Genomic DNA, 14,571 nt, shown 5'->3' with positions numbered 1-14,571 from the left:
CCGTTTTTTTTTTTTTTTTTTTTCAGATTTGAAGAAAAGATGTCTCAACTCGTCGCCATCTTGGAAACGGTCCTTATAGGAAACGGCCAACAGCAAAACTGTGCAGTAACTGAGGGACCAATTTTCTCAATGTCGACTTCACAGAGTTCACAGAACACACGTGGTTGGGACGTTTTAATAAAGTAGATCCTTCTCTGCTTTCGATATATCTTTTACGCGAGGACCTTTCCTGGTTGACTGCGAGTTTTATGTTTTATCTGAGAAGTGAAAACCGTTTTGATCATAAATAAATAGCTAAAATTGTAGGTAACATTTGATTCTAAAATGTGTTTGTACCTTTTTTTTTTTTTTTTTTTTCGAATAAGGCGTTTTAACTCTGGAATCCCAGGTCGTTCACGCCGGTATCTATACCTTTGGAAATTGATTTGATGAGATTTTTCTTTCCTCTTCAGAGCCCTACAGACTCATGAGAATCAGCGAGTCAGTTTATTGAGCGAAAAAAAGCCTAGTTAGCTTGAAGGGTTGCGCGTCTGTCTTGTAAATGCTAGGTAGCGGTTTCGATTCCCGCCCGAGGCGGATTTCATCCGGAACGGATAGGTTCGTTCTCGGATCGCGTGGCTTTCACCTATCCTCTGTCTTCCTTCTCCCTTCGCTTTTGGACCGATAAGACCTCAGCAGTTAGTTCCCTCTATCAAACCTCTTGAAAAAAAAAAAAAAATGTGAAACTGGAAGTCCGCAATTTTAATAAACTGATCCCACCCCATCTTATTCTGGAAAACTAACCATGCAGATGCAGACGCAGACGTGGGCAAAGGTTTCACATTTTGACTCATCAGTAAAAAAATGTGAAACTGGAAGTCCGCAATTTTAATAAACTGATCCCACCCCATCTTATTCTGGAAAACTAACCATGCAGATGCAGACGTGGGCAAAGGTTTCACATTTTGACTCATCAGTACTGAAGAGGTTAAGGTCACACCAAACCAGTTTCACTTTGATTCGAGCATTGTTTAATTTTGAATGTAAAGGTAAAGGTGTTCCCTATTGCACAGGGATGACATAATTTATGGCCCGCCTCATTGTTACTTAACCTAGGTGTGCTGAAATCTAATGGGGTTCGGTGATGTTGAGATTCCGAGAGTCGTCGCTATTGAGGCAAAACTTCAGTTTGAAGAAACAGTTTTGGTGAAATTCAATTGAGAAAATTTCTATGTACCTATAAAGATAGGTAAGTTCCTATACCTACAAATTCTATCTATGTATACTCCTGAACCCACAGAAACCCATTCCAAAAAGTACTAAAAATAAATTACATCCATGTATTGGTAAGTTTACCTCCCCTTACTTTCCTACCTACCTACTTAAAATACTTATTTCTAATACCTGAAATACCTATTCCTACTTACAAATTTACCTACCTAGCGAAATTTAAACAAATTCCACATGAAACCCAAAGCTCAGCCATTTTGTAGGTACTAGTCAATCATATGAATAGTTTTCCCTCGGGGGTAATTTGCGGTTTGAAAAATTACCCACCAATTTCCCTTCAGATCCGTGCTTCATAAAATTGGAACAAATGGAGCTATATCCTCGTACCAGGACTATAAATTTGACGTACGTGAAAGTCAAATATACAGGGTTGGATAGTTAGACATGGGAAATTTATATAGGGCTTCTAAAACTTTGCGTTTTTACGTTAGGTACATATACCTAGGCAGGTATACCTACAGGCGGACTTAGGCTTTTAAGTTCAAGCTACAATACTATCATTTTTCCAGGCGTTCGTTACAGATTTGTGTTAAATTTGAAGAAGAAACAACTACGTGTGCAGGTTTATTGTCTTGAAATCTATAAGAGAATGAGGACAGGATAGGAGAAAGACGTTTGCTCCAAGAACAAACCTCATGCGTTTAAGATAAGTTAGCCCTGGCCGGGAATCGAAAATACCCTATGTTTATGATAAAGTTCGGCCCGGGTAATAAAAGTAAGTAATTTCAATCTGCTTTCGTACCCTGTACAAGAGCCATTATCTTGGAGGTTAATCAAAATCCAAAATCCCCGCCAGGTAAAAACTCCGTCCCTCTCCGCCCCCGGAGTTGAAAGTTGTCGGGGTTGTTTTTAATACCACACAAGGGAATTGCATGTTTGGCCGCCGTTAGCGGTAATCATAGGGTTGAAGTCATTAGGTGAACATAAAGCAGAAAGGTGAAGTATAAAAAAACGATTTTGATTTGTATGTGCTTCATATACCTGCCAACCCCCCAGGGTTCGATCAAAATGGGCACATGAAGGAACCTTGAGGTACCCTGCTTGGTACAAATAAATCTCCACCTCCGGTTATGAATTGAAAATATAACTGACATTTTGTAGAGGAGCGAGATTTCTGGCGGGGTAAGTGGGTGTTCGGTTCAAAACTGGATGATAAACCAAGGTTGGTTATAGGTAAAAGAGAAAATGTCGATGGTGCTGGGCATATCTGGGTTAAAATCAATTATCTCTTACTGTTTAGAGGTTTAGACGAAAGAAGCTTGCTTTACGATTACGACCTATACCTATTCAGATCTACTGTGGGCAAAACTTTCTATGAATTGAAAATATAACTGACATTTTGTAGAGGAGCGAGATTTCTGGCGGGGTAAGTGGGTGTTCGGTTCAAAACTGGATGATAAACTAAGGTTAGTTATAGGTAAAAGAGAAAATGTCGATGGTGCTGGGCATATCTGGGTTAAAATCAATTATCTCTTACTGTTTAGACGAAAGAAGCTTGCTTTACGATTACGACCTATACCTATTCAGATCTACTGTGGGCAAAACTTTCCCAGAAATCAGCATAAATATTTGGGTGAGCTATGTGTAATTAAAACCGTCTTTGCTTCCTCCTCCCGTTGTTTCCTGACGGAAGTTACGGAATTGGTGTGACGGATCCCTAGTGAATTTCCCAGTCAACACTGAAGGCTATAGGCACCACGATGTCTAATATGATATACATGTTTATTATAATGTATAGGGTGAGCCAAGTTTGTGGAATATCATGAGTCATTAATAAAAAAGCTCTTAAAGCCCATTTTATGAACGAAAATTTTCGCTCTCAAGTTAGTCTCAAGAGAGAAGGAGAATCGGATAGAAAGTCGGAAAACCCAGCCTTTCCGAGAACGATCATTATATAGGTACTGTTTAAGACAAAGTTCGCTCCTGGCGGAAATCGACATCGCGAACTAGCAGTTAGACTTGCAAGGCAGGTAATCTTACCTTCCAAGCTAACTAGGCGGGCTTGCATTACCATTAGTATTGGTATGTAGATAATGAGATGTGACATCCAAATCTTTGCGTAATAGGTATGATAAGTTGTAAAAGTGTGTCCAAACATGTGTGGAAACACCTTGAGGTTGTTTTCAAGAACGCAGCCCCAGCTGATGGGACACCCTGAATGAAAGCCTAGTCTACATGCATAGCTAACAATTTCCTTCACGCAAAATGGAAAACTGCACGCTTATCAGCCTCTAGCTATCAGCCATAAAAAAAAAACTTTTTCTAATAAGGGCACCTAAGGTATAGGCCTATTCTAGGCAGGTTTCAAGCAGGCTTTTCGGTGTGGAAATTATTCACATTTATAATATGAAAGTCATTTTTTTTTTCCATTTCAAGTAGGTATTTTCATGTCGATGTCGGGTTTTGAGAATTTTATGAGCAATCACTCCATCAAGAAAATAGGTAAATGCTGAAATGCAAGTAGGCAGTTAATTACCTATTGCCTTCTAATGCAAATTTTTACTATTACCTGTTATTTCTGCTAATTTATGCTTTCTATTTAAAAAGCCTACCTATTTAATATCTACTCTTACATCAGTTATGAGTAGGTACATTTAAAAATATTGGGCACTTAGGGGAGAGCTATTTCAAAATTTTATTGAGTAGAAAGTAGAAAGTTACCTAGTTGACCTAATTTTGAGAGCGAGAAAAAGAGAATGAACAATGAATCCTCTACTTTTAATTAAACCATAAAAAATCTACTTCTCTAAAATGGATCCAAATATTCCAAATTACTAATTCAAATCACCAAAATGGACCCAATGTCAAAACTTGGCTACCCAAATCAAGAATCCCTCAAAACTCAAAATGGACCCAAATCATGATGGAGATGTCAAAATGTGTCAAAACATTGTCCCCCCATCCATCATTTTATTTTATAATATCTGTTTTAAAGGTTCAAAGGCTAATGGTTGTCGCTTCAGTAGTCAACACTCTATCGTGTCTATTGTACCCACAAGAGATGTCTTGAAGACAAGAAGCCAACCATGGAATAGTTCACGTTCTTTTGAAGTCATCGGTCTGCAAAACCTATTCTTTTGTAGGTATTACTACTTTGTTTTCAGAGATCGGTTAAAACGACCAACTATCTGTTAGATTCTGTAGTGTTAAAGAACCTTAAAGCTAGGGAGTAAGAGGTAGGTTAACTTCCATCGGCTAATATGGAGTGGTGAAATGAACACATCCACTAATGATTTTTCTCTCTTTCTCAATTTTCTCTCCCTCCCTCTCTCTTTCTCTCTTCATCTCTCTCTCTGCCTCTCTCTCTCTCTCTCTCTCTCTCTCTCCATCTGACGGAATCCTAGACTTGTGTGACGTTTGGTGAGACTCTGATCTACAGGGTGATCAAAAATTGTTGGAACGTCTTCAATAATTTAACAATATTTATCACGAGTAGGTACTGGGGTACGGTACAAATAATGACAATAATAATAAAAACGCAAATTGTGATTATTTCGCGGCCACATCTAGCGGTCTAAAAAATAATCTGTGGAATATGGCATCCATTGTAGTGTTCATACATTTCATAGCACTTTTGTATGCCTGATCCTACCACAGAGAGCCAGCCTAGTTAGCTTAGTTGGTGGCTCGTCTGCCTTGTAAGCGCTAGGCCGCGGGTTCGATTCCCGCCCGGGGCGGATTTTATCCTGATGGGATAATGTTCGTTCTCGGAACGGCTGGCTTCCCTCCTATCCTGTCTTCCTTCCCTCTTCGATTTCGGGACGATATAAGACCATAGCAGTTACAGTTCCCTCTGTCAAACCTCTTAAAAAAAAAAAAAAAAAAAATCGGGGCCATAAAGCCCCAGCAGTTTCAGGTTCCCCTGTCAAACCCCTTTAAAAAAAAAAAAAAAAAACACACACACAGAGAGTTTTCAGTTAATCCAGAGTTTAAGAAATACTGGCCTGTGTAAATCAAATGGGTGACGTCAAAGACAGCCCTGGACACTGTGTTAACTCTCAGTGCTAAGATCGGCCATAACTGTTATTGCAAAAATTAAAAAAATAGGTAAATAAAATTGAAAAAAAAAAAAAAAAATTGCCTACACAGTCTCAGGACTTTGTGAACGGCCTGCGCGGCTGATGAAGAATTTGGAAACCGATGTGAAAACTGTGCTTCATATAAACAACAAAACGATGGAGAACCGTGCCAGTGATTTGGAAAGCTATGTAAAGAATGCTCTCCATTTAACCAACAACAAAACCATTGGAAAATATTCCAGCGATTTGGAGAACTATGTAAAGAATCTTCTCCATTTAAACAAAAACGTTCAAATGATGAATAGACTGTCCAACACTACCAACAGTCATAACACCATTGGCAAAAATAATTTCCCCAATAGAGACGTTCCGCAACAAGGTCCAAACAACTCTAGAATAATTGCTAGTAAAATTGCTCATTTCAAAAGCAACCCGATGATTTCTGATGAAATGCTTCACTTTAAAAGCAACCCGATTAATGGAATACCTGAGTTCCAAAGCAAACCGATTATAGCTGGTGGAATGCCCCAGTCTAAAAGCAACCCGAAAATGTTTGGTGAAGGAATGTCTCCTAAAGGCAATCCTGTTATAATTAATGGTGAAATGCATCAAAGCAACCCGATTATGGCTGGGGGGTTGCCTCAATTCCAAAGCAACCCGATAATGATTGATGAAATGTCTCAAAGTAAAGTCAACCCAATATGGGCTTATGAAATGCCTCAATCTAAAGGCAACCTACTTATGGCTGATAGAGTGCCACAATTGCCTCAATTCCAAAGCTACCCGATAGGTAATGATGGAATGCCTCCGTTCAAAAGTAACCCAATTTTTGCTGCTGGAATATCTCAGGGTAAAAGCAACTCTATTGACATGCCCGTTCAGAACATAGTTGAGGATATTGAAATGTCAGAGTGAAAGGCCCCCGCTATGTTATCTATGTATACTTCCTGTGTAATGTCAATGCATGCTCATCTCTTAATTACAAGCTTCCCATTTCCATCAAGCCAGTGTTAGTCTGACGAAACGGCCTTCATGAGATGTTGAATGGAAGAGGATCGATCGAAAAGAATTATTTGTTTTAAATGGAGCTTGTAGATATAGGTACCTAAGTATACCTTCTTCTTCTTCTTCTTCTTCTTCTTCTTCTTCTTCTTCTTCTTCTTCTTCTTCTTCTTCTTCTGTTCTTCTTCTTCTTTTTCTTCTGTTCTTCTTCTTCTTTTTATTCGCCTTTTCCCGTGTGTCTGTACAGGGGTCGGCGTTTTCCGTCAGCCTCTCAATAAGCCCAAATTAGGGTATAATTACTTTGGGCTGACATTTGGTTTTGGCTACAAATTTTACAAGTGGATGCCCTTTGCACTCAACCTTTCCTATTTCTTTAGCAAGGGAAATTCAGGCTGGTATAAAGGTTCAAAAGAGCTCTTAGCGATCTCGCCTACCCTCTACTTTCTGTTTGTCTTAAATGTCGCTGGGCGAAATGAACGCTTTTTCTTTCGCGAAGTAGAATAGAATGGAATGTAATGTAGGTAGAATAGAGTAGCGATTCCCAAACTGGGGTCCGCGGCCCCTGAGTGAATTAAGGACTTCAAGATACCCGGGAAGATCACATCATAATATTACACAGTGTTAATGATGTAATAGGGTGTTGCCATTATGCAGTTTTTGTCAATTGCCTGTATTATATTCACTTTAAATAAATAAATTACAAATACGTTTACCTACAATTACAATAATATACAGTAAAGAGGCCGCGTTCACAGAAAAGGCCACGGAAAAAAAAATAATAATAAAAGTTTGGGAACCGCTAGAATGGAATGAATAACACAATTTTTGGCTCCATTTTCTTGTACATCGCGTCGCCCAAGTTTTGTTCCCATTGTTCTGTGGAAAATCCTTTGTCAGCTCAGATAATCCATTGTGTCGGAAAACCTTAGCGCGTTGGGAAAGAAAGTTTTCTTTGAATGAGAACAGCGAAGGCCAGGGCTAAAAGGTCTAGAAAGGATTTTTTTTTTTTTTTTTTGAGGTTTAATAGAGGGACTTTCGTAGAAGCTTAGCCCATCCTCTACACTGAGAAAAAACTAGGGTGCCAGCAGCCTAATCGGGTGACTGGGTTCCGGCACTCTATAAGTCTATAATATTGAACTCTATATCGGGAAGCTCGACACTATAATATAGCATTCCAACAGCCTAAATCAGGGGAAGTAACCCAATAATAGAGTTCTTCCACCCTAAACTTGTAGCACCCTGTCACCATTTTTTTTTTCTCAGTGTAGGGCTGTTTACCCCTACACCTAAGCCTCGGAGTGGACGTTTTGTGTAGTAATAAGTTAATAGAGGGAACTGTAAGGCCTTATCTTCCCGAAATCGAGGAGGAAGGAAGACAGGATAGGAAAAGGCCAGCCGTCCCGAGAAAAAAGCTTATTTGATAAAGTTCGCCCCGGCCGGGAATCGAACCCGCCACCTAACGCTTACATTGCATACCCGCTATTTTCCAAATCCCAAACGTCTAGCGTCTGTTCAGAAGCTCCCCGGGCCAAAACAGGTACCTTCCCCTTCATTCCTCCTTCTCCCTCCTAATTTTACCTCTTCCCTCCCTCGATTCCTGCTCGCCTCCCTGTGCCTTCCCTTTCTCCCATCCCTCCTCTTTTACTTTTCTCCGTTTCGTTCCCAATTTCTCCCTTTTCTATTCCTTCCTCTATTCCTTCTCTCCTCCTCCTCCCTCTTTCGTACCTCCTCCTTTATTCCCCTCTCTTTCATCATCCCTTTTCTCCCTCCTCTTTCTCTCCCTTTTCCGCATGTCGCTTCGAATAATTCCCATAAATTTTGATATTTTGTCCCACATAGCTGTAAAGAGGGAGAGGGAGAAGAGGGCGAGAATGGGAGAAAAGGGAGAGAATATGGGGAAGGAGGGAGAACTAGGGAGAGAATATGGAGAAGGAAGAAAGGGAGGGGGGAAAACATTATAAAGTACCTACATACATATTTATCTGGAAATACCAAACTTTATGTTTTCCGGCGCTGTTGATAGTGTGACCCAAAAGTTCGTCAGTTTGGGCCCCAGTCGAAATTTCGGGGCTTTGGACCTCTTGCTCGTTGGGAAAACTTGCACACAGAAGGTCCCGGGTTCGATTCCTGGCTGGCAAAGTTTTTTCTGACCCTGCATGCTTGAAATAAACGCCGGTGCAGCCTTCTTGTGAATGCCTAAATTGAGTAGGGTCTACTTTATTCAAGTAGCGACAAGTGGCGGCATACGAGAGAAAAAAATAATATAAGATTACCACCTATCTGTGGTGCTGGTGGTTAGCGCAGTGAATTCAAGAATTTGAGAAGTACAACGGTTCGAGTTAAGTCATGTCAAAAGGAATTTACGGCAAGGATTAATCGAAGAACAAAATTTGTGACGCATGACAAGCATTTCTTGCAGTTACACAACAATTAAAAATATTAAAGTCCTTTTGAGAGTTAATGCGCTAACAGGAGGTACCTAGTCAACTACATATAAGTTGTGATATCCACAAAAATTCAGAACTGGCTCTCAAATCGCATAAAAATAAATAATAAATAAGATAAACTTAGGTCACACACCCATTTTTCTCAAATCGACCTTGGTCACCCTGTAGTTTTTATGGGCTTTTTTCGTCGCCCTCTGGTTTTCACGAAGGAATTGATGGTGTACCATGGCAACCATCCCGGGTTAGTTCGTACAATCATTCATGATATTCAACCCGCAGGTGGCGCCTCCTGCATTGAAAACTAGGGCGCTGAAACTAGGCTAGGGCCTCTTTCCTTCCTATCTAGCTACTGTTCTTTTTTAGTCGCACATCCAAAAGAAAAAAAAAAGCGTTTTGAAATAAGTATACGCTAGCCAAGTTTTTAGGAATTTTTTTTTTTTTTTTTTTTTTTTTTTTTTTTTTTTTTTTTTTTTTTTTTTTTTTTTGAGAGAGAGAGAGAGAGGTTTGAAAGAGGGAACTGTAACTGCTAAGGTTTTATCGTCCCGAAATCTAAAGAGAGAACGAAGACAGGATAGGAGAAAGCCAGCCGGTCCGAGAACGAACATTATCCGTTCAGGATAAAATCCGTCCCGGGCGGGAATCGAACCAGCGGCCTAGCGCTTGTCAACCAAGCTAACTAGCCTGGCAGCTTCCCTTCTCTACTGTTCTTTTCTCCCAACTCCCCTTATCATCACCGAGAGAGAGAGAGAGAGAGAGAGAGAGAGAGAGAGAGAGAGAGAGAGAGAGAGAGCTGATAGGGTGACACAAGTTTTAGGAGAGTTACCTATTAGTTATTAGGCTAAAACCAGAATGGAGTGGAGAGCATAGAATAAGAACATTTATATAAATACCTAGAGCTTTTTGCTCTCAGTTCAATGGGTCTGAAGTATGGCCAGGGCGCCAGGGCCACATATGATACTGTCTGTATATTCTGTGCCACAGCTTCTCCTTTTGAAAACCTCACCCCCCGTCACTGCATGATATCCTACCCCTGGTATATGATGTAGACTTCGCGAGTTATACTCGCCAAAAAAGAATCGGACCACCATGCCCTTGCTGTCATTCACAACAATCACCCTCATCATGTCCACTAACTTCATCCCAAGTCTAGGCCAAGATATTGGAAACCTAGTGGATGCCATCAACAACAAATACAACACGTTCTCTCTGATAGAAATCCTCATGGACAATTTAGACGGTTATCTACAACTAGCCTATAAGGAACTGAAAGACATCCTTGCGAAGAAATTCAAGCAGACTACGAAATGTGGTGGGAACACGACGGCCTTGAAATTGGGTAAGTACCTACCTACTAGGTTGGTCGTTCGGGCCCTGTCTACCATTTGAAAGGGGTCTCGACTGTTTTGTACTCCCCATAGTGCGCCGTCACTAGAATGGCATTGCTCTTGTCCTTCGGGTCATCATAGTTGTTATAGAAGTGCAGAGTAGGTACTGTTGTCCATGCTAGCATCGTAAAACCCGTGAGCACTGCAGGCGATGCGACCTGTAGGTATGCCATTGGGACCACAGACTGCAAAGGAGAAAGAGCAAAAGAGAAACAAATAAAATAACAAATTAAGGAAAATTTTAATAATGTCTACCTACCTACGACAAAAAAAAGTCCACAGGAGGAGAGACAGGTATGCTTACACTTACACTTTCAACAATTTTTGATTTTTTTTTTTTTTTTTAATGTGCTCCAAGTATACCTTTATGGTATGTACTAATCTACTAATGGGCTAAGTGGTATATGTCATTTCTGTATAGAAAATCAACCATTACAATAATAAAAGGAAAGTTAAAATTGGCCCTGTTCAAAAAAAAAGCCTGATCTTTTCATAGCAACAAACATTTGACTTTTTGAAAATCACCTTTGTTTTCAGTTTATGAGTTTCTACTTCCCTTTTGTGTTAACAATACTTAGTTGTACCTTAATATTGAAGATATTATTCCAGATCCCGCTCTCGTGACCGTCGCTACACCCGTTCTCGTAGCTTCAGCTCCAGAAGCCGGTCTGGCAGCAAGAGCCCAAGGAAGGCACGTTCCAAGTCTATTGACAGGGACAACAAACACGAGAGAAATGGAAGAAGTGTGAGCAGATCTCGTTCCCGCTCATAAATGTTTGACACCATTATCATTTATGGGTGAGTTTTTCAAATTATTGCTCCTGTTTATGAATACAAGTGTAAGGAAAATGTAACTATGGAAAAAATCTTGGTCTCCTTCACTTTTTTTTTCTGCTGCTGTTTTTAATAATATTTTTTTGAAGTATCAATACTACTTTACTACCTCAGCAGTCTTTAGCACTATTCATATTATTGCTACTAACAACAAAAATTAAACTTCCAACCAAACACCTGAACATGTACATCTGAGTCAAACTTTAGGGTCCCTTCTCCCCCAGTTTGTCTAATTATATATTCTTTCTTTTCAGATGACCTGGTTTATTTTGGACCCAGCACATGTTCTACATATCAGAGAAGCACAAAAAAACTCCTCTGCCTCATTCAAATCATGTACCTGCAGTCCCTCTTGAGCAATCAAATGAAACTCTGAATCAAGTTGCACTGTTGAGCAAAGGTATTGATATTATTTCTTCTTGTTATTTTCTTTTGTAAAATCTTTCTCACTTCAATAAAGTTTTACATTAAAATATTGGTAATTTTTAAAAATTTCATAACTCACTTGACATCTTAGAAATGTGTATTGATTCATCTGCTTTCTTCTCTCTTAGGTAACATTTTACTTTTTATTTTAACCTATCACTGTTATATTTCCCATTATTAAAACAAAAGGCATTATTAAAACAAAATTAAACAAAATTCCCATTATTAAAACAAAAGGCAAGGAAAATGATTATATTTGCAGTTTACCTTACTAGATTTTAACTGTGTAAAATATCACAGTTTCACTTAATTGATCCTCTTTTATTGCCAAATCTGTGAACAAAGTTAGTGACCCTGTTATTTTAAACCCCCTTCCCTTACTATTTCAAACGAAACAATTCCCCCTTACTAATTGACTTTTGTTCTTGGCTCATTTGTTAGGAGGCGAGAAACGAGTCTCGAGAGAGCTGGAGGTGATAGGAGAGTTAATAGTAAAGTGGGGAGAGGTGCTGGTAGCCGGCAGCAGGCGAGAGGGTACTTGACGGGGTTACTTGCTGAGCTGACATGCTGGCGGTGGCTGGTGCAGGTGGTGGCTGAGCCTCGGGAAAACCCAGCTCCTGACTGACAGTGCCAACCGGGGTAGCTGAGTGGGTGGCTGAGGTTCCTGCGTGCCAGTGCCAGTAAAAACCCGAACAAAGCAAGAAACTGTGCGGAAATAGTAGAGGTGACCTGTGCTGTGCCAAACTCCTAACCACTGTGAGCCAGATGTCCAGATTTTAGGGTAAATTTGGAAATGAGGGGGGTGGGGGGGGAAACGGATTTTTTCAGCAATTTTCACAAGAACCAGGTATTTTTCCCCCCATGACAAAAACTTTTTTGCCATCAAATTGAAATGTATGAAAAGAATCAGCTACCTATGAGACCTGTGTGGCTCTTTGGACATGGTTTCATAAAAAAAGTGGGGGTACAAGTATTAGGTTTTTATCTGCGATTTCTGCAAATTCAGACCCCCATTAGATTTAATGAAACCTTTCCCTGTCAATTTATGTAGATACTCTAATGTTTTGTGTTGAAATAATTATGTGTCCCTTTTAGCTTTTCTTCCCCGACCAAACTATTACTACCCGATAGGTAATGATGGAATGCCTCCGTTCAAAAGTAACCCAATTTTTGCTGCTGGAATATCTCAGGGTAAAAGCAACTCTATTGACATGCCCGTTCAGAACATAGTTTGGAGTACCCTGCACATGCACATGCAGCCAGTTCCTGTTCATGGAAAAGTCACTGTTGGAATGTTAAGAAACAGACTGAAAAGGGTCAGAACGAAAAAAGTTTAGTTTGGAGAAAGTGATTATTTGCCCGGCCCTGTTCCACGAATTAGGTACTCTCAATATTTTTTTTACTTCAAGCTCACCGTTTGTAAATATTTTCTGGGCGTTTAGTAGAGCCCAGTAGTTTTACAAATTAATTTTCTCATTTTTTCAAATGGAATAGGTAGGTAGGTATCTAGAAAAATCTACAAAGTTACATACCTACCTGACCAATGCAACGCAACGTAGCGTAGGTAGGTACTTCAACTTAAATTTTGTATGAACGCCGTGGAATTATTTCTGTAGTGTGTAGGTAGGTATGCAAAATGCTTAACATAAAGGATGAAAAACCTCATTGTCAGAGGTTTTCTAGCAATGCCTGCAAAGAGGTTTTCACAGCTTGGCAACACTGTTGGAAAAAATGCGCATTTTTCTTTTGTTGTTTTGTCGGCGGCGGCCATTTTCTTTTTAGTTTCTCTCAAAACAACAAAGCCGAAGCAAAACGTGTTTTGGCATTAAAAACTGACCATCGAAAATTTGACCCGATTACATTACTTTCCTTCCTATAGGATAAGGAAAGTAAAAAGAGCGTTTTGAAATAAGTATAGTCCAAGTTAAGGACAAGTTAAAGTTAAAATAGAGATAGCTATTTTTATTTTTCATTATTTTGAGAGGTTTGAAAGAGGGAACTGTAACTGCTAAGGTTTCATCGTCCCGAAATCTAAGAGAAAACGAAGACAGGATAGGAGAAAACCAGCCGTTCCGAGAACGAACATTATCCGTTCAGGATAAAATCCGTCCCGGGCGGGAATCAAACCAGCGGCCTAGCGCTTATCAACCAAGCTAACTAGACTGGCAGCTTCCCTGCTCTACTGTTCTTTTCTCCCAACTCCCCTTATCATCACCGAGAGAGAGAGAGAGCTGATTTTAGGAGAGTTACCTATTAGGTAGTTATTAGGCTACAAACAGACTGGAGTGGGGAGCAAACAAAGAATAAGAACATAAATATAAATACCTAGAGCTTTTTGCTCTCAGTTCTATGGGTCTGTATGGGCCAGGGCCACATATGATACTGTCTGTCTTCTTCTTCTTCTTCTTCTTCTTCTTCTTCTTCTTCTTCTTCTTCTTCTTCTTCTTCTTTTTATTCGCCTTTTCCCTGTACAGGGGTCGGCGTTTTCCGTCAGCCTCTCAATAAGCCCACATTAGGGTAATTGCTTTGGGCTGACATTTGGTTCTGGCTACAAATTTTACAAGTGTATGCCCGTCGCACTCAACCTTTGCTATTTCTTTAGCAAGGGAAATTCAGGCTGGTATAAAGGTTCAAAAGAGCTCTTAGCAATCTTTTGTCTTAAATGTCGCTGGGCGAAATGAACGCTTTTTCTTTCGCTAAGAAGAATAGAATGGAATATAGGTAGAATAGAATGAATAACACAATTTTTGGCTCCATTTTCTTGTACGTCGCGTCGCCCAAGTTTTGTTCCCATTGTTCTGTGGAAAATCCTTTGTCAGCTCAGATAATCCATTGTGTCTTGGAAAACCTTAGCGCGTTTAGGGAAGAAAGTTGAAATGAACGCTTTTTCTTTCGCTAAGAAGAATAGAATGGAATATAGGTAGAATAGAATGAATAACACAATTTTTGGCTCCATTTTCTCTTGTACGTCGCGTCGCCCAAGTTTTGTTCCCATTGTTCTGTGGAAAATCCTTTGTCAGCTCAGATAATCCATTGTCTCGGAAAAGCTTAGCGCGTTTAGGGAAGAAAGTTTTCTTTGAATGGGAACAGAGAAGGGCTGAAAGGTGTAGAAGGGATTTTTTTTTTAGGTTTTTTTTTTTTCTAATAGGTTTGACAGAGGGAACTGTAACTGCTATGGTCTTATCGTCC

The 14,571-nt window shown here is 39.8% G+C and overlaps 1 protein-coding gene and 1 long non-coding RNA gene across 3 annotated transcripts; both read left to right on the top strand.

The window, feature by feature from the left end:
- The first annotated feature begins 5,399 nt into the window (after positions 1-5,399).
- On the top strand, positions 5,400-12,887 carry LOC103520667. 2 transcript variants are annotated; one of them, XM_008485768.3, is made up of 2 exons: positions 5,400-6,078; positions 12,514-12,887. In XM_008485768.3, the coding sequence occupies exons 1-2, from the start codon at positions 5,445-5,447 to the stop codon at positions 12,717-12,719; spliced, it is 840 nt and encodes a 279-aa protein (XP_008483990.1). In that variant the 5' UTR covers positions 5,400-5,444; the 3' UTR covers positions 12,720-12,887. The 2 variants fall into 2 exon arrangements, with proteins under 2 accessions (XP_008483990.1, XP_026687497.1); XM_026831696.1 differs by having other exon boundaries at positions 5,400-6,173; positions 12,609-12,887.
- On the top strand, positions 10,398-12,185 carry LOC103520666. Its single transcript, XR_541952.3, has 4 exons — positions 10,398-10,416; positions 10,732-10,920; positions 11,211-11,356; positions 11,824-12,185. It is a non-coding gene; the product is annotated as an uncharacterized LOC103520666 (long non-coding RNA).
- Positions 12,888-14,571: the final 1,684 nt, after the last annotated feature.

The sequence above is a fragment of the Diaphorina citri genome, unplaced genomic scaffold, assembly GCF_000475195.1.
Source record: "Diaphorina citri unplaced genomic scaffold, Diaci psyllid genome assembly version 1.1 scaffold3912, whole genome shotgun sequence".
NCBI lineage: Eukaryota > Metazoa > Arthropoda > Insecta > Hemiptera > Psyllidae > Diaphorina > Diaphorina citri.
This window is presented reverse-complemented; position numbering and strand designations above follow the sequence as displayed.

Coding starts and splice junctions, on each gene's coding strand:
- LOC103520667 (XM_008485768.3), top strand. CDS start 5,445: ATGGAGAACCGTGCCAGTGATTTGGAAAGCTATGTAAAGAATGCTCTC. Junction 6,079..12,513: donor ATTCCAAAGCTACCCGATAG/GTAATGATGGAA, acceptor ACTACCCGATAG/GTAATGATGGAATGCCTCCG.